At 44.2% G+C, this 25,529-nt stretch overlaps 2 protein-coding genes across 7 annotated transcripts in view; one reads left to right on the plus strand and one right to left on the minus strand.

The window, feature by feature from the left end:
* tbc1d31 (TBC1 domain family, member 31) overlaps positions 1–8,993 on the minus strand; it is a 120,855-nt gene extending 111,862 nt beyond the window's left edge. For all 6 annotated transcript variants that reach the window (XM_069920280.1, XM_069920281.1, XM_069920279.1 and 3 more), the window contains exon 1: positions 8,808–8,993. In XM_069920280.1, the coding sequence (XP_069776381.1) occupies positions 8,808–8,887 (80 nt within the window). In that variant the 5' untranslated portion in view covers positions 8,888–8,993. The remainder of the gene's footprint in view (positions 1–8,807) is intronic.
* The window catches only part of kcnv1 (potassium voltage-gated channel modifier subfamily V member 1), a 105,236-nt gene continuing 80,556 nt past the window's right edge, over positions 850–25,529 (plus strand). The window contains exon 1 of the mRNA XM_069920286.1: positions 850–958. The gene's annotated coding sequence lies outside the window, so the exon portion shown is untranslated. The remainder of the gene's footprint in view (positions 959–25,529) is intronic.

Consider the following 25,529-nt stretch of genomic DNA (forward strand, 5'->3'; position numbering starts at 1 on the left):
TGTGACTGTGGTTTCAGGGCTAGTGTTCTGTGTGGCCTTTCTATTTCCATTCCTTCCTGTATTTTTGGCATTTCCAGGACTTTTGGGATCCCTTTTATAAATTCCTTCATATCTGTGCCTTCTTCATCTTCCTTTAGGCCCACTATCTTTATGTTGTTTCACCTACTATAGTTTTCCATTATATCCATCTTCTGAGCTCACAACTCCTGTGACTCTTAACTTTTTTGTCACTGTCTTCCAATTTTCTTCTTAAGTCATTCACTTCCATTTCTACAGCCATTACTCGTTCTTCCACATTTTCTAATCTTTTCCCTATTTCTGTCATGACCAGCTCTAATCTATTCACTTTTTCTTCTGTACTTTTAATTTCACTAAATTCTAATGTCAACCATTTTTTAATGCTCTCATTTGTTCTTGAAAATTTTTAAAAATCTATATACTGTCCATCTATTTTACCATCTATTCCTCTGTGCAGAGCTTGGTCTTCTTCTTCCTTTTCTTCTGTGTCTGCACCTGTGGTTGTGTCTTCTACTTATTTTCCTTGTATCTGTGTCTCTTCTGACTTTCTTGTTGAGCTGCTTGCCTCATTTTGCTGGGTGTTTTTTTGCATGGCTTCTTGCTGTTGGTCCTCTTCTTCTGGGCTAGTTATTTGTTGGGCCTCCTGTTACTGTTTTTCTTTCCTATCACTCCCTTTCCTGTCGCTTTCCTCTTCTTTCAGCTGAGAGCCCTGCTGTCGGGCATCTCTCAGCTGGTCGCGCTGTGTTAGTTCGCTCCTCAGCTGGGCCCCCCTCCCGTCAGTGTTTTCTTTTTCCTTAGTGTGCACACTGCGCACTTCTGTTTGGCTCAGAGAGCCATTTTTTGCAGTCCAGCGGTTGGGAGGTCGCGACTCTGCGGGGTCGCCACCAACCTCGGAGGGCGGGCTCCTCTCTCCACGACGGCTCCCTTCCTCTTCATGCAGGTAAGGCCTTCTCCTTTCTCTTCCGGCGTCTTTTCTTCCTTTTTTCCCATTGTTTTTGCTTTTTCCTTCTTGGGTGCCATTTTCTCCACAACTTGTTTCTTGAACTTTGTGTTTTCTTAACTTTATTTCTTCTTTTCTGGAGAGGGCTGGTATTCTCCTACCGGCCACTACTCCATCACGTGACTCCCCCCTAATCTCCTTAGTTCAGGAGATACTGGCTTTGGAGGTGGTGGAGGGGAGATTCATCAGGTTCATTCCAGAGTCGAGGGGGTTAGGCTATGAAGAGAGATCAAATGGGTTTGGAGTACATTCACTGTAATTCCGAAGAATTAGAAAGGATCTTGTAGAAACATATCAAATGATGAAAGGAATAGGTAAGAAAGAAAGACAGGAAAGTTATTTCCAGTGGTTAGTGAGACTAGATTTAGAGGGCAGAGCTTCACAATTTGGCAGAGTATATTTAAGATGGAGATGAAGGAGAACTACATTTCCCAGAGAGTGGTGAATCCATGAAATTCTCAGCCCAAGGAGGCAGTAGAAGCTGCCTCATTAAATATATTTAAGGCACAGTTGGAAAGATGTTTGCAGAGTCAAGCAATTAAGCGTGACGGGAAAAGGTTGGTGGAGCGGAGATCAGCCATGTTTTCACTGAATGGTGGAGGAGGCTTGATGGGCCAGCTGGTCAACTCCTGCACTTCATTGTTCTTATGGAAAACAGACACAAAATGTGCACTCCTGCTATAGACCCAGCAACCACTAATGGGACGAGTAATAACCTTTTCTTTTGTCATCAACCTGTATATTCAATAAAAGCACCTTGTAAATATGGCCTCGACAATATAATTCCCGATCAATCAAATCTTCAAAACTTTCTATGTGTTGGAAAATTCACTAAATGTGTCTGCATTATGCACTCAGACATTGGTGACCTGCATAACTCATCCATTCCAAGTAGAGTCATGATACAAGTTTCCCTCTCTCAGCAAATGCTAATATTACTAAAATTTCAGAGTATTGAAAACTGAAGAATGGCTGATGTAAGTACAGCAAATTAAAATAAAATTTCAAGAGTGACAAAGATCTAAAACAATAAATCCACGATTCAAATATTGATCTCATATTTTCTTAATGTTCAAATAAAGTTATTTTTATTAAGCAAATTGAGGAGCAATGTGACTGAATTTCATTATTTGAGGTTATCCATTATAATGAAAGCAGTTTATTAAAGCAAAACTAACAAGAGTACTGATATTTTTGGCATGATTTAGAGTAACCAAAGAAGCCTCACGCTCTAACTGCTTATTATCTGCAAAAGGAGCGCATGTCCAAATATTGAAAAGACCAAACCATCGCTCTCAATCATTGCTAGTAATTCCAGTCTTCTCCTTGGCAATAATGATCATCAAGCTGAAGAGGACAATTTATAACAAAACATTTGCACCATCACCAAAACTCTCCAATGAGTCACATCTGCTATTCAAATTTCAGCTATGCTTTTGCGTTCCAAACTTAATTACTCCCTTTCATAAGCTTTGGGGTCACCCAAAAATCTTGCTAATTCTGCCCAAGTTCCATTTACCTGAACTCCAATGACTCCTGATTACACACTTTGAAAAGTTTGTGGTTTCAGATCCTTGCATTTCCTTGCACCTCAAGTCTGTCACCTACTCCAATCCAACAAGGATCCAATTTGCCCACACTTTTCAACTCTTGATTTCCACTTGCTTTAATCACTCAGTGTTGGCTGCGGTGTCTTCAATTGCTAAGTCCCAGAGCTATGGACTTCGTTCCCTTAACCACTCCATCTTTAATATGTTTTTTTTTAAAAAATCCACCTACAAAGATGCCTTTGAGAAATACAGAATACTGTAGAAAATAAATACAATATAGAGTTCATAAAAGTCAGTAAAGCAGATGCGGAGGTTGAAAAACAGCCATGCAAAATTATGGGAGTGGAATTGGATTGTTTTGATCACTGGCCTATACCAATTTCTTTTTGGAATATTTTATTTTAGTTTTCACAGATTTACAAAATCCAATGAACAAAGCCGTCCCTTCAGCATTCACGTACATCCCAAAAGTTTGTATTTATCTCCAACCCCCCACCTCAACGAATACATGCAAAAAAACTTATCTCAATCCCAATCCTCGTGGGACACGTGACCCCTATCAAAACCTGCAATGAAAAGAAGAAACAATGGCAACGCCATTCAAAAGAAAGCACTTAAAAAAAAACGAACTTAAAAGAAAAATGAAACCAAGTCCTATTTCTGCATTCACACCTCTGGCCTGATTAGGATGATTTTTGCCTTATCCTTGTTTAAGGGGGAAGAGGAGAAATCAATCTATCTAAGTACTAATGTACTTCAAGCAAGGTTGCGACACTCTCACGAATGTGTCATGTTTCCTCCGTAGATTTTCACTAGAGGAATGCAACTCTGCATTTCCATATTCCATTGTGTGGTATTTAGTTGGGAGTCATATTTCCACAAAACCGCTACACACTTCCTGGCTCCCGCCAAAGCGACCTTCACAAATGAAGTTTGGAATTTAGTCAGTCTAAACTGCACTTCTCCAATATCCCCCAAGAGGAACAGTTCCAGATCCGTGAAAAATCCACTTTCGTCGTATTTTTACAGAATAACCCCTTGGTCTTCCCAAAAAGGTCTCACCTTTGAACACAGCCAGGAGGTAGAGAGGACAAAAGTTCTCACCTCCACACCACATCTGAAAACATTTCTGAAATTGGGTTATGTAGCTTCTGAGGAGTAAGGTACAACTGGTGCAGGAAATTATACTGCACCATCCTGTATCTGGTGTTGACAACCCCCCCCGTCACACTGTCCAGACCCCGGTCCTGCCACCATTCTTTATTAATTGTTGTACCCAAGTCCAATTCCCATCTCTTATAGGCCCGGTTTCGGGGCCTCACCTTGGAATTTGTAATAAATTTACATACATTCCCCTTTCGAATTCGAATCTCCATGTTGCTACATTCAGGCAGGGTCATAGCTGGTCCCAATTTTTGCCTCAAAAAACATCTTATTTGCAGGAAGCAGAAGAATGTTCTGTTAGACAAATCAAACGATACCAAATTAACTGATGTGAGCTATGCCGAATACAATAAGCCTCAAGTATCTCTGTTTACTCAAACGCTGGAAGGAAGGGCAAAGAAAAGGCAAAGAAAACTCAAGTCACAGTTCTCCTTTAGCAATCAGGGTCAGGGATATCTCTGATCGAGTTCAGAATTCTGCAAGGGGAAGGTGAGCAGCCAGAAGTCGTGGTCCATGTGGGGACCAATGACTTAGTTAGAAGTGGGGATGAGGTCCTGAAACAGGAATACATAGAATTAGGCAGGAAGTTAAAAAAGCAGGACCTCTAAGGTAGTAATCTCTGGATTGCTGCCGGTGCCACACGCTAGAGAGGGTAGTAATAGGAGGATGTGGAGGATGAATGAGTGGCTAAAGAGCTTGTGCAGGGGGCAGGGGATAAGATTTTTGGATCAATGGGATCTCTTCTGGGGAAAGTCGGACCTATACAAAAGGGATGGACTCCACTTGAACTGGAGGGGGACCAATATCCTGGCAAGCAGATTTGCTAGAGCTGTGGGGGTGGGTTTAAACTAGTTTGGCAGGGGGGTGGGGAGCAGAGTTTGCGAGCAGTGTCTAGGGTGCATGGCACCTAGTTAAGAATGATAAAGATAACAAAGGAAGGACGGAGGTTAAGGTAAAGGGAATATATGTGAGGGTCATTCTCTGAAATGCATGTACTTTAATGCAAGAAGCATAGTGAACAAGGTAGATGAGCTTAGAGCATGGACTTAGAGCATGGATTGGCACGTGGAATCATGATGTTGTGGCAATTAGTGAGACCTGGTTACAGGAGGGACAGGACTGGCAACTAAATATTCCAGAATACAAATGTTTTGGATGCGATAGAACAGGGGGTAAAAAAAAAGGGGAGGAGTTGTTCTGCTTGTTAAGAGGACATTACTGCCGTGAGGTGGCAGGATGGTTTGGAGGGATCGTCCAGTGAGGCTGTTTGGGTGGAATTGAGGGGTGGAGGATGCATGATGGCACTCATAGGAGTGTATTATAGACCACCAAATGGGCCAAGAAAATTGGAAGAACAAATTTGTAAGGAGATAGCATATATGTGTAATAAACATAAGGTAGTGATCATGGGAGATTTTAACTTCCCTCACATTGATTGGGATACCCATACAGTAAGAGGGCTGGATGGGCTAGAGTTTGTCAAATGTGTACAAGAGAGTTTTCTTAATCAATACGTAGAGGAACCGACTCGGGATGGTGTAATACTGGATCTCCTGTTAGGGAACAAGATAGGTCAGGTGTCTGAGGTTAATGTTGGAGAACAAATTGGGATGAGTGATCACAACTCTATTAGTTTTAGGGTAGTTTTAGGGAAGATCAAAGAAGGGCCTAAAGTTGAGGTTCTGGATTGGAGAAAAGCAAATTTCGAAGGAATAAGAATGGATTTGGGGAGTATTGAGTGGGACATGATTTTTTCAGGAAAGGATGTGAATGAAAAATGGAGAATATTCAAAGAACAAATTTTGAGAGTACAGAGTAGATATGTCCCAGTGAGGATCAAAGGAAAGGCTGGAAGTCATAGGGGAGCCTTGTTTTTCGAGGAATATTAGAAATTTGGTTAGGAGAAAAAGGGAGGTGTACAAGAGGTATAAACAGCAGGGTGCTGAGAAATTGAAAGAGGACTACCAGGAGTGTAGGAAAAATCTTAAGAAAGGAATTAGAAAGGCCATAAAGAGGCACGAAGAGGCTTTGGCAGACAGAGTAAGAATAAATCCTAAGGGTTTCTATAGGTACATTAAAAGTAAAAGATTAGTGAGGGATAGAATTGGACCCCTTGTAGATAGTGAGGGTAGGCTATGTGAAAAGTCAGAGGAGATGGGGGAAATTTTAAATGATTTCTTTTCCTCGGTATTCACTAGGGAAAAAAATATTGTACCATTTGAAGTAAAGAAAAATAGTGGGGAGGTCATGAATCAAATAAGGATAACTGAGGAGGTAGTGATGGCAATGTTAAAAAAGATAAAGGTGGACAAATCTCCGAGTCCGGACAAAATATTCCCAAGGACATTCAGGGAGACTCGTGTACAGATAGTGGGGCCATTAACAGAGGTATTTAGGATGTCACTGGTCACGGGGGTAGTTCTAGATGATTGGAGGGTGGCTCATGTTGTTCCGCTGTTTAAGAAAGGGTCCAAATGTAAGCATGGAAATTATAGACCTGTGAGTCTGACATCTGTGGTGGGTAAGTTGATGGAAAGTGTTCTGAGGGATGGCATTTACAAATATTTGGAAGAACAGGGATTGATAGGTAGTAGTCAGCATGGTTTTGTCAGGGGTAGATCATGCTTAACAAACCTGATTGAGTTTTTCGAGGGGGGTTACAAAAATAGATTGATGAAGGGAAGGGATGTTGTCTATTTAGACTTTAGTAAAGTTTTTGACAAAGTTCCCCACAGGAGGTCAGGAAAAAAAGGTGGAGGCATTAGGCATAAATAAGGAGGTCTTTGGCTTGGTTTCACGGACGAAGATTTATGGAGGGGTAATGTCCAACAGCTGCAGGCTCGTTTGTGGCTGACAAGTCCGATGCGGGACAGGCAGTGAAATGGATTCAGCAATGGTTGAATGGGAGGTGTCAGAGAGTAGTGGTAGAAAATTGTTTGTCAAATTGGAGGCTGGAGACAAGTGGAGTTCCTCAGGGATCGGTCATGGGTCCACTATTGTTTGCTACATATATTAACGATCTGGAAGAAGGGGTGGTGAATTGGATAAGAAAGTTTGCAGATGATACAGATTGGTGGTATTGTGGACAGTGAGGAAGATTACCGTAGCTTAAAAAGACATATAGGAAAGCTAGAGGAGTGGGCTGAGAAATGGCTGATGGAATTTAATACGGATAAGTGTGAAGTGTTGCATTTTGGAAAGGCAAATCTAAATAGGTCATATACATTGAATGGTAGACAATTGAGGAGTGCAGAGCAACAAAGGGATTTAGGAGTTATGGTAAATAGTACCCTCAAAGTTGATACTCAGGTAGATAGAGTGGTAAAGAAGGCACTTGGAATGTTGGCCTTCATGAATCAGAGTATTGAATTCAAGAGTTGGGATGTTATGATGAAATTGTACAAAGCATTGGTGAGACCAAATTTGGAATACTGTATGCAGTTTTGGTCACCAAATTATAGGAAGGATATAAACAAAATAGAGAGAGTGCAGAGAAGGTTCACAAGAATGTTGACAGGATGTCAGGGTTTGAGTTACAGAGAAAGGTTGAGCAGCCTGAGGCTTTTTTCTCTGGAGCGTAGAAGATTGAGGGGGCATTTGATGGAGGAGTTCAAGATTTTAAAAGGGACAGAGAGAGTCAACGTGGATAGGCTTTTTCAATTAAGAATGGGGGATATTCAAACCAGAGGCCATGGTTTGAGATTAAGGGGAAAAATTATAAGGGGAACATGAGGGGAAATTTCTTTACACAAAGGGTGGTTGGGATGTGGATAAGCTTCCGGCGGAGGTGGTTGAAGCAGGGACGTTATTTACATTTAAGGAAAGACTGGATAATTACATGGAGGGGAGAGGATTAGAGGGATATGGACCGGGTGCTGGTCAGTGGGACTAGGAGGATGGGGATTTGTTCCAGCATGGACTAGTAGGGCCAAACTGGCCTGTTCTGTGCTGTATATGGTTATATGGTTAATCAGTCCTGAGTGACAGTCACTGGGGCACAGCTTAGGTTTCTAATTTTGTCTATATTTCTGGATGTTCCTCAAAGTAATCCTCTGCCTCTAATGCAGTGTTTCTCAACCAGGGTTCCCCGGAACCCTAGGGTTCTGCAAGAGGTCACTAGGGATTCTACGAGAAACAGTGATAAATAGGCTAATGCATTTTTGAGTAATTTTTGTTTAATTTTATATTCGTAATTTTACAATACATGAACAGCATATTGTTGGAAAATACTTGGTTATTATAATAAAGACTTCAACCTCTTATATTATTTAAAATGAAAACCTCGGTGAGGTCTCATAAATGAGCAGTATGATTTTTTTTGCATTGCCAATAAATTTGACAAAAAAGAGGGGGTCATTTTTTTCCTTACACGAGTTATCCGAAAAAAATATATAATGTGAACTACTATAAAAGAGATAGATATTAATATTGGTATATAATAATTTTTAGGCAGGGGTGCCCTGAGACATGAAAAGGGTTCCACAAGGGTAAAAAGGTTGAGAGACGCTACTCTAATGGTTCTATCAGGCAACTGCTGGATTCACCAGGCCAACACCAATAAAGCTTACATTTCTAACCCATCTTTGGTAGTCACAGGACAATCCAAAGCAAATGACACCCTATGCAGAAGTTGCCAGCAGAATCTATGAAGATGATAGGGGACGTGAGTGATCAGTGATCCACTCAGTAAATGATCAGTGGAATATATACATGAGCAATCCCAGCAAAGCAGATTGGGGAGAAGGGGGACAAAGAGAAGACAATTCCCTGTCCACTCAAGGGGGAAGAAGGAAATGATCATTAGTCCCCATAAAGGAGTGCACAATCCATAAATATTCTTAGGGCCACCGAATAAATTGTAGGATCCCAGGGAATGTTGGTGAGCAGAGGGAGATTGTTTGCAGAAAGTTCCCAGCAGGGGCGACGCGGGCCGAAGGGCCCGTTCCCGGCACGGGCGCCGCGGGAACTAAGAGGAGGGCAAGTACGGTCCCAGCAGGCGGGGTGGGCCGGCAGGCTGAGCGGTGTGCCGACCCGATCCCCCCCATCCCGCCGGTAAGGCCGCCGGGCCCACTTACCCGTGGGCCGCCGAGGCCCTGGGCTTGCGATGCCAGATCTTGCCGCGTTCCCTCTGCCCGAGCTCGGTGGCCTGCTGCATTCCCTCCCCTCACATCGGAGTAACTCCCGGAGTTGCCGCGTGAACCGAAGCTAAACGGAAGCAGGACCCCCTTGGAAACGAGCTTCGTCCCTTAGCGACGCCGAGTCCCAGACACACGCATGCGCGACGTCGCAAAGCCCGCTGGGAATTGTAGTCTCCCACAGGCTGCATGTTCTTGCAGGACTGTCTTTTGGTTTTTAAAAACTTTCTCAGCGGGTCGAGAAACATCTCTGGAGGCGAAGAAAGGGTCAACCCCTACATCCCGACAAATATAGAAGAGAAATAGCTGTCAGTCTCTTCAACACTCAACAGGGACTGCTCCAGCACTAGAAACTGGCAATATTTACTATTAATCATGTCTTTGGTGAGGTGGGACGATTCTGAAGGAAGGGGATCAGTCACAAAGGGGAAGAAGAGAGGTTCACAGCAGGCCAGCAGAGAAAAAAATAAAGTTTCAGAAAATATCCTTAAACCGAACTGAAACATAATTTCTCATTCCACAATTACACAAAGACTGAAAATTGCCTAGACTGAAGGCTTTTTATTTGCAAGAGATGGCCAACATCTTGGACTCGAACTGGGGGCAGGCTTGTGGCACGACAGCCTTTGGGGGGGGGGTGGGAGAAGAAAGGAGTGGAGTCATGAGCCAGCCAGTGAGGCCAGGGTCAACCTGGAAAGATCATGACATTTACATATCACAAATATGTACAATAGTGGTTTCACCACATTCACCCCCTCTTTTAAAAGAAAAGTCTGGGCGGGGGGGGGGTGCCAACCTCATAAGTTCAGTCTGTCCGGTGGTCTTTTTTGGTGTTGTGACAGGAGAGTCCCCATCTGGGGGTCTGTGGTGGTCTCCGTCAGTTTCAGCTGATCCATCCCAGTTAGCCCATTGGGGGTACTTGGCTGAGCCGGGGGGGGATGGTGATGTGTGTGTGTGTGTCTGTCGACTGTCAGGTTAGCAGGGATGGTAGGGGTTGGGAAGTGAAAGTCTGGAGAGCTAACTGTCAGTTGCTTGGGCAGGGGTCCAGATGCTCCTGCATATGCCAGGTCCCAATGGATACCGTATCCTTGTGTCCATCCGGGAATGCCATGTAGGCTTACTGTGGGTTTGCATGGAGCAGCTGGACCCTCTTGACCAGAGGGTCAGATTTATGGGTCCTCACATGGCTGTGGAGTAAGACTGGCCCGAGGAATATCAGCCAGGTAGGTAAGGTGGTTCCCGACACCGATCTCTTGGGGAATGCAAAACAGTCTCTCATGAGGTGTCTTAGTGGCTGTACACAGGAGGGACTGGGTAGCATGGAGCGCCTCCATGAGGACCTCTTGCCAGTGGGGGATTGTCTTGGGTAAACTTATACCTCTCATTTTGTTCATTTTAGATTGGTCACAGTGTTTGAGCTACCGAAAGAAAATAGACACACACACCGAGAGCAGTTCAGTTTATACAAAAGTTTATTACTAATTTAAAAGCTGATTTCACACTACAATATGCAAGCCCTTTCCAACTATACTTATCAACGCTTGGACTGGTCCCAACTGCCAAAGTGAGGCAACGACTGCACACTTGTAGTAGGTTGTCAGGGCGCCGGTAGCAGCTTCTCCACCTCCCCTGACCGGGACGTTGCTCGGACTCTGGCTGTTCTTCCTTCTTGACAAGGGGTGTTCCCACCCCTCGGAGAGTCTAAACTTCAGCAGCAGGACCACAGGCTTATATACCCCAAAAACAATTAATCATGCGCCTACTCCTTCTAATATTTGTCAGTCAAAATCAAAACTGAACATTACATTCTACAATTTAGAAGATTAATTATTATGGAACCAGGATGTTATGATTTCTTGGTTTATCTCGTAGATACAAAGACTCATTAAGACTTCTCGAGCAAGACAGGTTGTGACCAATTCGTCAATTTCAGAGTGTTGCATTTGACAACTGCTTTCCCTGGGCCTCACAGTGGAATTCCATTTCAAAGTGTATCTTCAGATAAGTCCCCATGGCTGAGTTTAATTACATCTGCTAGTTCTGAAAGTAAGGTGACCTGCGTGTGGACCCAGTGTCGTCAGTTCCACATAAGCAAAAAGCACCTGGGTACATGGTTTTAATCCTCCATTACATTCCACCCCTTGGTCACAATCTGTCATTTGCGAGGCCTAACCAGTATTTGAGTACAGAGGGAGCAAAAAAAGAGAAATCAAAACAACCATTACAAAGATAAGCAATGACGCGAGAAACCAACGGAGGATAGTGTGGCCCACTCCCCCAAATGTAGCAGTTAGCCATGAGAAAGGATTCCAACCAAGGCTCAAATTATCCTTGTTGGCCACAATACCCAGATACTGGAGCTCATGAACAGATTTTGAAACATCCTGAACAATAACATATTTATATAAGCTGCACTTGAGGCTGGTGACCGAGGACTTCCTTGGTGTAATGCATCGGACCGTGTTTCCCACGGGGAACTCCCTTGGAACGTCCTCGACATTACAAATCCAATTGCTGGCATCAAAGCAGCTGTTAAGCCAGATCACCATGAGCGTAAAATGGAGAACCTGGAACAAAGAAGCCTGACACATGTCACTCACGATACCATAAGCGTTCAGTGTTTAAACAGACTAAATCATCCTGTCCCTCAATAGCTACCCATCGAGTGTTAACCTGGGCAGGTGTCACTATTTCTCCTTTTACAGGAGGGCCACTACCTGGTGGTGCCACCCATACCTTTTGTCCAACATTCTCTAGTTTGGGAATGGGGGGCAATGACTGTTTTTCCTCTGGAATAGGCTGTAATTCAGGAGCGTGAAGAAGTCGGTGGAAAGGTGTACCTCCTTTTAAAGAGCGATGATTCAAATTGTCGACTGCCTGCTGCAGCACATGGCACCATCCCTTCTGGGTCCCCAGTGATGTTAACAAACGAATTTGTTCCTTCAGTAAGCCGTTCATTTGTTCAACTAACCCGGAAGCCTGCGGGTAATAAGGAATATGGTGAACCCATAAGATACCGTTGTCATTTGCCCAATCACAGATTGCTTTCCCGGAGAAGTGCGAGCCGTTATCAGAGTGAATCTCCTCTGGAACATCATAACGATAAATCAAATGGTTTAGTTCTTGGATAGTGCTAGCTTGGTCAGCCGTCTTGGTGGGAAAAGCAAAAACAGGCCCGAAAAGGTGTCAACCATTACTAGGACGTAATGTTTACCCATACAGTCTAGCATGGGGCCTATGTAATCAATTTGCCAGACCGCAGCTGAGTGAGCACCCCATTTTATTTGGCCATGCGGACCAGGTGGAACGGTATGGAACTTCACAAGCTGACATTCTGGGCATGTACGTACGACCATGCGGACATCATCCTGATGGACGGATAAAGCATGTGTACGGGACCACATAGCTGATCCCTTCTCCCCCAAATGACCACTCTGTTCATATGCCCATCGAGCCAGGGGGACGGTATCAGCACAGCTGATAGTGGCAAGCTGATCTGCTACTGCATTATGCTGAGCCATGTTAGTCGCCATATTGGTATGGGCATCAACGTGATAAATCCTCACGATGGTGGGAAGCATCCCACAACAGCTGCCACAACTCTTTGCCCCATACTGGGCGGTCATGTATCATCCAGTTGTTCTTTTGCAAATCAGGCATCCATACCACAAGTCCATTAGCCACAGCCCAGGAATCAGTAAACAGGCGAAAAGGGTGATCATGGGGATCTAGTGGTAAAGTGACTGCCTTCAACTCAGCATACTGACTGGAGCCACCATCCCCCTCCTCCGATAAGTGAATTCCTGGCCTGGGATGGTAAGCCACCAGTTCGTGTACGTGGCCCACCCCTTCAGGCCCTCTGGTCGCACGACTCTGAATATACCATTTCCATTTAACAATAGAAAACTGCTGAGCCCGCCCGATCTTTAGATTAGCATCATTAGCCAGGACCCAATTCATTATAGGAAGTGCAGGTCGCAATTGAACATCTGCATCACCTGTCATTCTTTCAGTCTCTAGCAGGGCCCAGTAACAGGCTAGTAACTGTTGTTCAAAAACAGAATAACGAGTGGCAGCCTCAGGCATGGTACGTGACCAGAATCCCAGTGGGACTCGGCGACCCTCTTGTTTCTGCCAGAGGCTCCAGGAGGCCACATCATCAATATAATGGTGAATTGAGAGGGAAGGCGATACTGGAAGGTGGGTGAAGGTATACTGGTGCCCCTTCCAGGTAAAGGCGAACTGATCCTGTGAGTCCTCAGCTATAAGAATACTGAAGAAGGCGTTAGCGAGATCAATGACAGCATACCATGTTCCTGAGTTCCCAGTAGCAATGTTTTCAATAAGGGTGACAATGTCCGGAACTGCTGAAGCAAGTGGTGGGGCATGTTTGTTCAAAAAACGATAATCAACTGTCATTCTCCAGGAGCCGTCCGGCTTCTGGACTGGCCAAACAGGGCTATTAAAGGGCGACGTTGCGGGCCTCACTACCCCTTCTTCTTGCAGAGCATTTATGGTGGCAGTAATCTCTTCCTGCCCCCCAGGGAGACGATATTGTGGAATGCACACTGGTTTCATGGGGGCTGGCTGGCACCATCACAGGATCCCACTTAGCCTGACCCACTACTAGTTTTTTTGTAATAGTTCGAATTCCAAATTCAAATCCCCCTTGGCTAGTATTAAGGGCCATACCGGCCAACATATTAATACCCAGGATACACTCGTCAGTAGCAGCCACCAGGGCATGTAACCAGAGAGGGGAAGGGTTATCACCCACCATGGCACAGACTTTTATTTCCTTTGCCAGGGTGACCGCTCCTCCCAACCCCTCTATTCGAAAGGCCGGTCCAGTCCAGAGGTCAGGATTACCAGGAATCACCGAGTGCTCTGCACCGGTGTCGACCAAAGCCAAGTATTGCCGATCATTGCCCCCACCCCAGTGGATTGTTAACGGTATGTAGGGCCGCGGATCCCCGTGTGTGCGCCGTGTCTCGATAGAGTAGACACGGAAATCCTGCCCACACCTTCAGGCTTCAGAAGGGTTCGGGGGCTTCCAGGACCACATGCTATTGTTATCTTTAAGAGCCTGTTTAACCCATTGTTTTACCTCATCATGAGTAACTGGAGCAGGAGAAGCCAGCTCGATAGAAGCAGCAGTGGGAGCAGAAAGCACAGCTGGGCCAGGAGGACTCAGCAGCTGGGGATGAAGTTCCCCGGCTTTTCTCTTATAAAGGGCATAAAGGACCGCAGTACGTTTCCCATCAATATCACTTTTAGGTACGCCTAACTTTAACAAGGTTAGGAACAGGTCCTTTCTTGTCGGTCCGTTATTAGCAGCAGGCCCTCTCTTTTCATCCTGCTTGTCTGATTTAACCTGGGTTGTACGTGAGTGGATTTTACCTCCCAACTCTAATTCTCTAAGCCCAGATAAGGTGTGCACAGCCTCAGACACAGGATGCCCAATTAGCGGACTAGTTACGGACAGAACCAATCCCCGTGTGGTGGGTTGGGCAGAACGAACCAATCTGGTATGCATTCCGGCAGTGAATATCTCTTCATCAGGACTCCCCCCATGTACCCACAGCCTCAAACGCCCTCCATACAAGGCAGAGGCCAGGGCCTGTTGACGAATTAATGCTATACCCTCCTCTGGGGTTCTCCAATTGTTTTGCAAATGTAAATCCCAATCTATTGGTGATGGGTATACTCGTAGCAGGGCATCCCCTAGAGTAGTAAGTAAGTAATCCATCTCTCTCCCTCTATCCCGCAGCTCAGCAGTGACCCGGATATCAGTAGTCAATGTTCCTAATCCCAACAATTCCTCAGGGGTTAAAAATACATTACCCCCTCCTTGTTCCCAGACACGCAGGAGCCAGGCTGCCAGAGTTTCTCCCGCCTTTTGCCTAAATCGATCTCCAATGGCAGCCAGCTCTTTTACAGAGAAGTCACGGATCATTGACTCCTTCCGACCCCTGTTCCCACTTTGGCCCACAGGGTCCTCCACCCAGTCTAGGGGAGGAGGTCGAGGCCATCCAACAGAGGGAGTAGGCCATAGAGCATAAGCATGGGTTTGGGTATTTTCCCCTGGGTCCACATGGGAAACCGGGGTATCTATCCCTTCCATCTCTACCCTTACATCATCCCCCCTTCTGTCTGTTTGGGAAATCTGCTGCCTTATAGGGCGGGCGTGAACAGCAGATGGAGAGGGTAGTATGTTAGAGACGTGCTGAGGAGTAGCTGCATTATTACCATTGTCATCATTCCAGATATTCCCATCCCAATCCTCAATTACATCAGGATCGTCGCCATTCATTATCATGGCATGAATACGATATGGATTGGGTTCTACTCCATGCCTTTCCTTATCTGCACAGAGCTGCTGCCGGAGTTTAATATTACGGCAGACAGTTTGAACATGCTTATCTTCCAATTCTTTGGCTCTGTCCTGACTGGTGCGAACAATTTCACTCATCATGGAGCAGCGTTGTCGCATGGCTTCTAGCTCCTCCTATAATTGCTTTCTCTTGCGCTGAGATTCTACTTCTCTTTGAACTGATTCTGCTTCATGCTGAACGGAGTGGCGCAAGGCTGTGGCCAGCAACCAAAAACCATCCGTCAGCGTCCCCTTTTTATCAGGAAATCTTTTTTCTCGAAGGAGAGTGGCAACCCGCTCTCCCAGAGGTGCACTTGATGAATCTAACTTCTCATCCCAACTAATGGGTGGTCCCAACAAAGCCAGGGTATTGGCCAACATGCCAAACCCATCGTCTTTGGAAGTCCATCCAGGAATCAAGAACTGCTCAGGGCTCACCTCTCTTTCGGCGAAACATCTTGAGACCAATCCTGCTCGCAGCGCCAATTGTCTTGGGTAAACTTATACCTCTCATTTTGTTCATTTTAGATTGGTCACAGTGTTTGAGCTACCGAAAGAAAATAGACACACACACCGAGAGCAGTTCAGTTTATACAAAAGTTTATTACTAATTTAAAAGCTGATTTCACACTACAATATGCAAGCCCTTTCCAACTATACTTATCAACGCTTGGACTGGTCCCAACTGCCAAAGTGAGGCAACGACTGCACACTTGTAGTAGGTTGTCAGGGCGCCGGTAGCAGCTTCTCCACCTCCCCTGACCGGGACGTTGCTCGGACTCTGGCTGTTCTTCCTTCTTGACAAGGGGTGTTCCCACCCCTCGGAGAGTCTAAACTTCAGCAGCAGGACCACAGGCTTATATACCCCAAAAACAATTAATCATGCGCCTACTCCTTCTAATATTTGTCAGTCAAAATCAAAACTGAACATTACATTCTACAATTTAGAAGATTAATTTTTATGGAACCAGGATGTTATGATTTCCTGGTTTATCTCGTAGATACAAAGACTTATTAAAACTTCTCGAGCAAGACAGGTTGTGATCAATTCGTCAATTTCAGAGTGTTGCATTTGACAACTGCTTTCCCTGGGCCTCACAGTGGAATTCCATTTCAAAGTGTATCTTCAGATAAGTCCCCATGGCTGAGTTTAATTACATCTGCTAGTTCTGAAAGTAAGGTGACCTGCGTGTGGACCCAGTGTCGTCAGTTCCACATAAGCAAAAAGCATCTGGGTACATGGTTTTAATCCTCCATTACAGGGATGCTTGGACTTTAGGACCTGTAGTTCTGCTTTCCAGACTGAGCTGTTCTCCTGCTCCACCTGGCCATTCCCTTTGGGGTTATAGCTGGTAGTTCGGCTAGAGGCGATGCCCTTGGACAGCAAATATTGATGCAGCTTATCACTCATGAAGGATGAATCCCTATTGCTGTGGATGTAGCAGGGGTATCCGAAAATGGTGAACGGGTTGTTCAGAGCCTTTATGACGGTGGCTGCGGTCATGTCTGGTTAGGGAATGGCAAAGGAGAACCGTGAGTACTCATTGATGATGTTGATGAAATACATGTTGCGTTTTGTGGAGGGTAGGGGTCCTTTGAAGTCCATGCTTAGATGCTCAAAGGTGCGAGTGGCCTTGAACAGGTGTGTCCTGTCAGGCTGGTAGAAGTGTGGTTTGGACTCTGCGCAGACTCGGTAATTTTTGGTTGGCATCCAGATGTCCTCGATGGAGTAAGGGAGGTTATGGATCTTGATGGTGAAAAAAAAGGGTGATCCCAGGGTGACAGAGGCTGTCATGCAGTGCCTGCAATTGGTCCATCTGTGCACTGGCACATCCCCCAAGACAGGGCATAAGGGGGCCTCATTGAGCTTTCTGGACTGGTACAGTATGTCATAGTTGTAGATGGAGAGATCAATTCTCCACCCTCAGGATTTTGTCATTTTTGATTATACCCCACTGCTGGTTGTTGAACATGAAAGCGACTGCCCATTGGTCAGTCAGCAGGGTAAAATTTTTACCGGCGAGAAAATGTCTCCAGAGCCTGGGCCTCTTTCTTGATGGAGGAGTCCCTGGAGGGTGTGCAAGAAAACGCCATGGGCCTGCCCACCTGGTTAAGTGTGGCGGCCAGGGCAAAGTCCCACGCATCGCTCTTCACCTGGAACAAGATAGATTTGTCCACTTTAGTGCATCGTGGCCTTTGTAATGTTGGCATTGATACAGTCAACTGCCTCACGGGCTTCTGCCGACATGGCCTGATGAGGGGTTGGGTCTTTTCCGCATAGATGGGGACCCACTGAATGTAATAAGAGAAAAACCCCAGGCACCTTTTCAGGGCTTTGAGGCAGTGGGGGAGTGGGAGTTCTAATGGGGTGCATGCGATCGGGATGATGATTCCATTTTCCACAACACAGCCTAGTTTAGCCAGGCGACGTGTGCTGAAGATACACTTCCTCATGTTATACATCAGGTTGAGGTGTTTCACAGTGTGGAGGAATTTCTGGAGGTTCCTATCATCCTGCTGATCATGGCTACAGATGGTGACTTTGTTGAGGTATGAGAAAGTGGACCACAGCCTGTATTCATCCTCCATCCGATCCATCTCCCTTTGAAAAACGGACACTCCGTTCGTGACTCCAAAGGGGTCCCTCAGGAAATGGTAAAGCCGGCCATCTGCCTCGAATGCTGAATACTGGCAGTCTTTGGGGTGAATGGGGAGATGGTGGTATGCAGACTTAAGGTCTTTGTTGGAGAACACCTTGTACTGTGTGCTCTGGTTCACCATGTTGGCTATGCAGGGCTGGGGGTATGCATCCAGCTGGGGGAGGTGAACCTATTGATGGTCTGGGAGTACTCGATGACCATCTGATGTTTCTCTCCATTCTTCACAACCACTACCTGGGCTCTCCAGGGGCTTGTACTCGGTTCCATCACCCCCTCAGCGAGGAGGCTTCTCACCTCTGACTTAATAAATTCCCTGTCCCCAGTGCTATATCGTCAACTTTTAGTGGGAGATGAGGGAGAGATCCGGAGCATGGAGAGGCCGCATGTCGGAAGCAGGGATTGGGTTTGTGGCTGCTGGTCAGCCACTTGGTGAGGGGGGGTGCAATCGGTTTAAAAATTGCTCGCAACAGACTGTGAGGGGAGGGTGGGAACTGTTGTACTCCATGATGATACTCTTCAAGTTGTACTGCAGGTCTAATTCCAGTACGATGGGTGCACAGAGCTGTGACAGTATGAAGAGTGTAAAGTTACTGTACACCATGCCCTGGACAGTCATTGTTACTGTACAACTGCCACAAACATTTGCTAAGTGGGATTAAGATGTTAAGGAGACACAATGCTTCATGGGTTTGACCCCGAGGGAATAGTGCTGCACAGCGACTGGGTGATTGAAGCTCTCAGTGCTTGCATTGTCAAATAGGCAAGCGGTGGGGCAGCCGTTTACCTGGACGTCCATCATGGCCCTGGAGAGTTGATGGGGTCTGTGCTGACTCAGGGTTACCGATGCCAGCGTCAGCTCATTGTCTGAGGAGTTCCGTTGGCTTCCAGCAATCCGGTAGGATGGCAGATGAGATGGCGGCCCCCATGGTGCACACACGGCCCCGTCGTCATTTGCCAGAAGAGAAGAGAGAGAAAGTCTGTGATCTCTGTGGTGCATATGTACAGATGTCCCAGGTCCCTGGGAGTGACAGTGGAAGTGTCTGCATCAAAGATGGCAGCCCCCACTTGCACGTGGCGCTGCTGGGCCTCAGGATTTGTTTGGACTTACAGACGTTCATGAAGTGTCCTTTCTTCCTGCAGTTGGAGAGACCGTTTCCCTGGCAGGGCAGCATTTCCTCGGGTGTTTAGCATGTCAGGTGGTCACTAACGGCAGTGGAGATCAGCTCAGTATGGGAGGGGGCTTGCGATCCCACCTCCCATTATGTTCCCCACGAGGCAACCCCATGTTCGCTGGAGATGGCTACTTCTAGCCAGTTCGATGGTTTGAGGTAGACTCAGTTGTCTCTCTTCGAGTAGTCTCTGCCTCACATGGTCAGAGTGGATGCCTGTTATGCAGGCATCTCTGATCAGCAGCTGAGTGTGCTGTTCTGCACTCATAGCCTGGTAATTGCAGTCCCTTACGAGCTCCTGCAGGGTCCTGACAAAGTCATTGATGTTTTCCACTGGTCGCTGCCTGTGTGAGTGGAGTACATGCCGTGCATAGAATTTGTTCACCTGGACTTTATACTGGTCTTTCAGAATGTCCATTGTGGTTCTGTATGTCTGGCAGTCCTGGACCATCTGCTAGACTCGATGCCCAATATACGAGAATAGCAGATGGAGCTAGTTGTCGTCATCCTGGATAGCAGGTGTAGAGGCTGTAAGGAACATCTTGAAACAGCAGCACCAGACAGCAAATTTGTTGGCTGCTTTGAGTTCTCTCAGGTCGATTTCTAGGCAATCCATCTTCAAGTATTTGTCATGTTCCGAGGAAAGCAAAATCTTTCAAAATTGATGCACCATCAATTGCACAAAGACTGAAGTAATCAAAAGTGAAGGCTTTTATTAGCAAGAGATGGACAGCATCCCTATGTTGGTCACTCATACTGACCTGGACTCGAACTGGGGGCAGGCTTGTGGCATGACAGCCTTTAAGGGGAAAAAGGAGAGAAAATACGAGCTGGCCAGTGAGACCAGGAAAGGTCATGTCATTTACATATGACAAATATATACGATAATAGTTTCACCACAAGAAGCAAGGCTAATTTTTCAACAACACCTCAGACTTCAGTCGCAGAATAGCTCTGTGGTGGGCTTTGTTTTAATCCAGGATTACACATCCATTGATCCAAAGTTTCAGTAGTTTGTAAAAAATAATTTAACATGCGCATTATATGGTTGAAAATATGGTAAATAAGAGATACAAGGCGTTAAAGTAAATTCTGTGTCGAGGACACAATAAAACAACAGACTCCATATCAACAATTCAACACCATTTTATTACTTTATAAAGGAACTTGGAAATTCCTCATAGCAAAGCTGTTGTGATTACCAACGGGTTTCACTACAAGAAAGCCCACGGTGCTCTGAGTCATGGATACTTATACAGGTCGGCTTCCTTGTTACCCCATCTTACAACCATCCTTCCTCCAATTAAACAATTCCTCAAAAAATGGGATCAAAGCAATATGTGGTCAGCTCTCCTACCCCACAGTCCTCATCAAAGTTTATCAGAATGACCACAATAAATTGTCAAGTTCAAACATCTTATCTCCCTATGTTTCCTGACCTAAAGTTTACCTCTAAACCTGTTTGTCACATGCCTGGACATCTGGCCATCAAACATTTGTCAACCGGGTGGCACGGTTAACATAGCGATTAGCGCAATGCTGTTACAGCGCCTGCGATCAGGATTGAAGTTTGAATCCCATGCTATCAGCAAGGATTTTGTTTTTCACATGTCTGTGTGGGTTTTCCTAGGGGCTCCGGTTTCCTCCCACCATTCAAAATGTACTGGGAATTGTAGGTCAGTTGGGTGTGATTTGGCAGCACGGGGTTGTGGGCGAAAAGGGCCTGTTACCATGTTTATGTCCAAATATAAAGAAAAAAAATTAACAATTGCTTTAATTGTGAGATTTAGAGGTTCCACTCACAAGGTGTGATCAGTTCCTGTGACCCCACCGCTCACAACATGCACCCAACTATACCATTGTAAAGATAAATATTTAAATGTCTTTTTCTTTCTGACCCATATAGTTTACAAGAATCAGGGAAATCCCAGCTGTACAAATACCTTAGGGTAGTGGTTCCCAAACTTTTTCTTTCCACTCACTTATCACTAAGTAATCCCTATGTCATCGGTGCTCTGTGATTAATAAGGGATTGCTTAAGTGGGATGTGAGTGGGAAGGGAAGGTTGAGAACCACTGCTCCAGACCCAATTGTTACTGAAATATTTTGCTTGAGAAAATTGTCATTGGCCCATTTCCTTTGGAGTTCTGAAACCCTACACATAACAAGTCAATGAGGTACGATTAAAACAGTGGTTTTCAAACTTTTTCTTTCCACCCACATACCACCTTAAGCAATCCCTTATTAATCACAGAGCACTGATGGGCATAAGGAATACTTAAAGTGGGAAAGAAAAACGTTGAGAACCACAGCCTAAGGGGAAGGAGAGACAAACATTCTTGTTTTTACTTCCTCAAAGGATCATTCCCAATATTTTGGCAATAGACAATAAATTATATCTTTTGGATGCCAGTGAATGAATGAAATACCCAAATTATATAATTCTGTGGCAGTGAGAATCAAAATGGGGGTGACTATCAAAAATCAGTATAAATCTGAAAATATTTTCCAGCTTCCCTTAAACATCGATCACTCCAAACAAGCGAACAACTAGATCAGGCATTGTCAGTTGGAGTCTCACAGAGCAAAGGGAGAGGCAGTAAAATTAGAACCAATGGGACACTCAAGGCAGCAATTGATTTTACAGTGCAATGGAGAACATCCGCCTGTAGGTGAGAATATGTGATGGACATTGTGACAGGTGCTTACCTTAATCTTTCAAGGCACCTGGTGGTAACACTTGCCTTTGGTTATTGAATAGCTGGCATTTGTTTCTGCATTAGGAGGAGTGCAGGGAAGATGGTGGGTTCTGAGGGAATGATGAGGGCTGAGTTGGACACATTGCAGATGATGTGGATTGAAGGATCACGGGCTTGAGAGGTTTATGACCAGTTTGAGAGACTGGAAGAAAACATGCTCTCCATTCCATGAGCAAACTCAAAATATTGGCCTAAATTGCAGGAATTACCTGCATTGTTTCAGCTGCAGCTTCCACAACTTGCCTCCAGGAAATTCACAACAGGGAACTCTTTGGACTAACTCTGTAAATTGTGAAAATGTTTTAGGAGGAAACGGGGTCAGTTTCTATTCAGATCCTCCAAGTGCCTCCTCCTGCATGGATTGGAGTCTCCAGCCTGCAGGTGGAAAGGTGGTGAGTTGTGGGTCACCTTATTGGACCAAAGGTCGGGAAGTCTACGCTGAACCGAAAGTGTGCATGCACTTGTGCCATTCCCTGAGCATTAGTTTTCTGATTCCCAGACCTGGCAAATTCACAGCTAATGCCAACTCATTCCTTGGCCTCTTTCATTGCTGTCTGGAAGTGCCAACACTTCATTCCACTTGCTGATTCATCTGAGCCGTCAGTAGCAGCTGGGTTGCTCCTTTGGCTTCGCCTTACCCGCTAACACTGGGTGCCTGAGACATGTGGACTGGTGACTTTGCCAGGAGGTAGCACCTGACAGAGGAAGGCAAGAGAAAGGACAACCTAGTCACTCTTCCCACTGTGTTTGTGTGAGGGTTCTCCCCTTACTTTTACTCCACTTACTCCCAGACTCCTGTTTTTTTATTCCTCTTACTTACACTCTGGAACTAAGAACTGGAGTTCACTGGAGTACAGAGGAATGAAATTATCTGCTGTGGGGATCCAGATCCTGCCTTCATTCTCCTGAATTGCTTGTTCATTCTTTCCACTGCCTGGTGTGAGAATGAGTGACCAGGATATTCTGAGTTCAACAGGAGAGTCTGCGAATGTTGTGATTCCGAAGCAACACACACAAGTGCTGGATAAACTCAGCAGGTCACACAGCATCTGTAGGAAGTAAAGGGTAACCTACGTTTCCGACATGGGAAAGGGCGGCATGGTTGGCGTAGCATTTAGCGCAACACCTTTAGAGCACCAGTGATCAGGAATGGACCAGGGTTCGAGATCTGCATTGTCTGTAAGGAGTTTGTACGTTCTCCCGTGTTTGCATGGGTTTTCCCTGGGGGCTCTAGCTTCAAAAATGTACTGGGAGTGTAAGTTAATAGGGTATAAATTGGGTGACACAGACTCATGGACCGAAATGGCCTGTTACCATGCTGTACCATAAAAGATTGGGAGCCCAACAAATTCTGGTGACAATGAATGCTGCAACTCTACTACATATGCAGCAGGGGGCACTGTTTCTCCATGGTAGATTCCAGTTTAAATGTTTAATAAGCTTATAATTATGTTGTTTTACAAGATAGAGGTTTGAGGTCAGCATTCTCTGACATATTTTATATATGGTTCCCAAAGTTGCTCAAATAATATACACTTGTCTTTCAAATTGTATGTATTTTTTTCTAACGGAATACACTTGTTCATTTCTGTAAACCACTGTTGTATTTTAAGGTTTGTTTCCATTTTCCAGGTTGTCATAATACATTTTTTGGCTACTGCTAGAGCTATTATAATAAATTTTATTTGACCTTTGTCTAATTTTAGTCCTAATTTTTTGTCTTTTATATTATTTAACAGAATTATTTTTGGATCTTTTGGTATATTATTTTTTGTGATTTTGTTTAATATTAGGTTTAAATCTTCCTAGAAAGTTTTTACTTTTGAGCATGTCCAAATTGCATGTAATGTTGATCCAATCTCTTGTTTGCAACATCTATCTGAAGCTGTTGGGTACCACTCTTTTAATTTCTGAGGAGTAATGTATAATCTGTGTAGCCAGTTATATTGAATCATACATAATCTAGTATTTATCATGTTCCTCATTGTTCCTCTACATAACTTCTCCCATGTTTCATTCTTTATCTCTGTGTTTAAATCTTTTTCCCAGTTTTGTTTCGGTTTAAACTTTATTTCATCTTCTATATATTGTAATTTGATGTACATGTTTGTAATAATTTTTTAAATTCTCATTGTGTCTGTGATTAAATATTCATAGTTGCTACTTTCTGGAAATCTCAAACTATTTCCCAGTGTGTCTTTTAGATAAGTTTTCAATTGGCAATATGTCAACATTGTACTTTGTGTTATTCCATGTTTATTTTTAATTGTTCAAATGTTGATAAATTATTTCCCAAAAACCAATCTTCTATTTTCTTGATTCCTTTTCTATCTCATTCCTTGAAAAATAAATTGTCTATTGTAAAAGGGATTAATGGGTTTTGTATTAATATCATTTTTGGTATTTGATAATTTATCTTTTTTTCTTCCAGGTGTATTCTTTTCCATAATTTAACTGTGATGTAGTACTGGTGAATTGTAATATTGCACCAATTTTTCATCCCATTTATAAAGTATGTGTTCTGGGATATTTTCTCCCAATTTGTCTAATTCTATCTTAGTCCAGTTCGGTTTTCTCCTCTCTGATAAAAATCTGATACTCTCTTAAAACAACATAATTGTAAGCACAATAAGATTTAAATATGCAAAAGTAGATGATACGACTTTTTTCTTTTTTGTTTTTTCTTTTGTTATTTCTTTGTTTTATGTGTTTTATCATTTATTGATTTTTGATGAGGGGCGAGGAAGGGGGGAAAGAAAAAATGTCACTATGTATATATTGATGATCATTTGTGGATGTTGTTATTGATATGACTCAGTGCAAAAATAAATTAAAAAAAAAAGTTTATTGAGGATTAAGATGGAAATTACAACATTCTTCACTGTTAATACATCAAAGATATTGAAAACATCTCTTGCTTTTTAACCATGTATTGTTCTGTCATTTTTTAAATCTCTGCCTCATTCAACAAGCTTCAGTCATTTGTGCTCAAAATGCTCTTTCAACAGACATGATCAATGCAGGGCACAAGAACTTTTGTACTTTTATTCTAAAATAAAATTGCGTCGATCCAACTTTATGTGAGAAGACAAGAAGCAGAAGTCAACTGACCTCTGACCCTTCTTATGTGTTCAGCCCTGCAATAATATCTTGGATGAATTAGTACCTCAGGGCCACATTCCCACACTGAGATCATATCCCTCAATCCCATTGATACCTCAACATCCAGTGATCGATCTGGCATGAACTTAAGCCACTAAGACTCCACAGTCCTCTTTGACAGAAGATTCCAATAATTCAAACTTAACATGAAGAGATCCCTCACTCTTGATTGAGGGACCCCTTATTTTGAGACTTTGACCATGGAATCACAGCCAGGGAAGCAACATCAGGCCCCGTAGGAATGTTGGGCATTTGTTTCCATTACATCTCCTCTCATGTGTTTAAACTCTGGAGAACATGGGTGCTATCTGCTTAATCACTCTTTACAGGATTAAACCATCTATTCCAGGAATGAATCCTCTAAACTCACTCATTAACATGTATATCCTTGAGGGGGCATGGCATGATGGCATAGGGGGAAGATGTGGGAAAACACCTCCCCGTGGCAGAACTTTTAACAACCCATATAAAAGTTTTAAAATTATTTCAAAGACTGTTGAGAGTATTGTTGAAGCATTCTACAGACAACTATGAGAAAA

Source organism: Narcine bancroftii, chromosome 2, assembly GCF_036971445.1.
Source record: "Narcine bancroftii isolate sNarBan1 chromosome 2, sNarBan1.hap1, whole genome shotgun sequence".
NCBI classification, from domain to species: Eukaryota; Metazoa; Chordata; class Chondrichthyes; order Torpediniformes; family Narcinidae; genus Narcine; species Narcine bancroftii.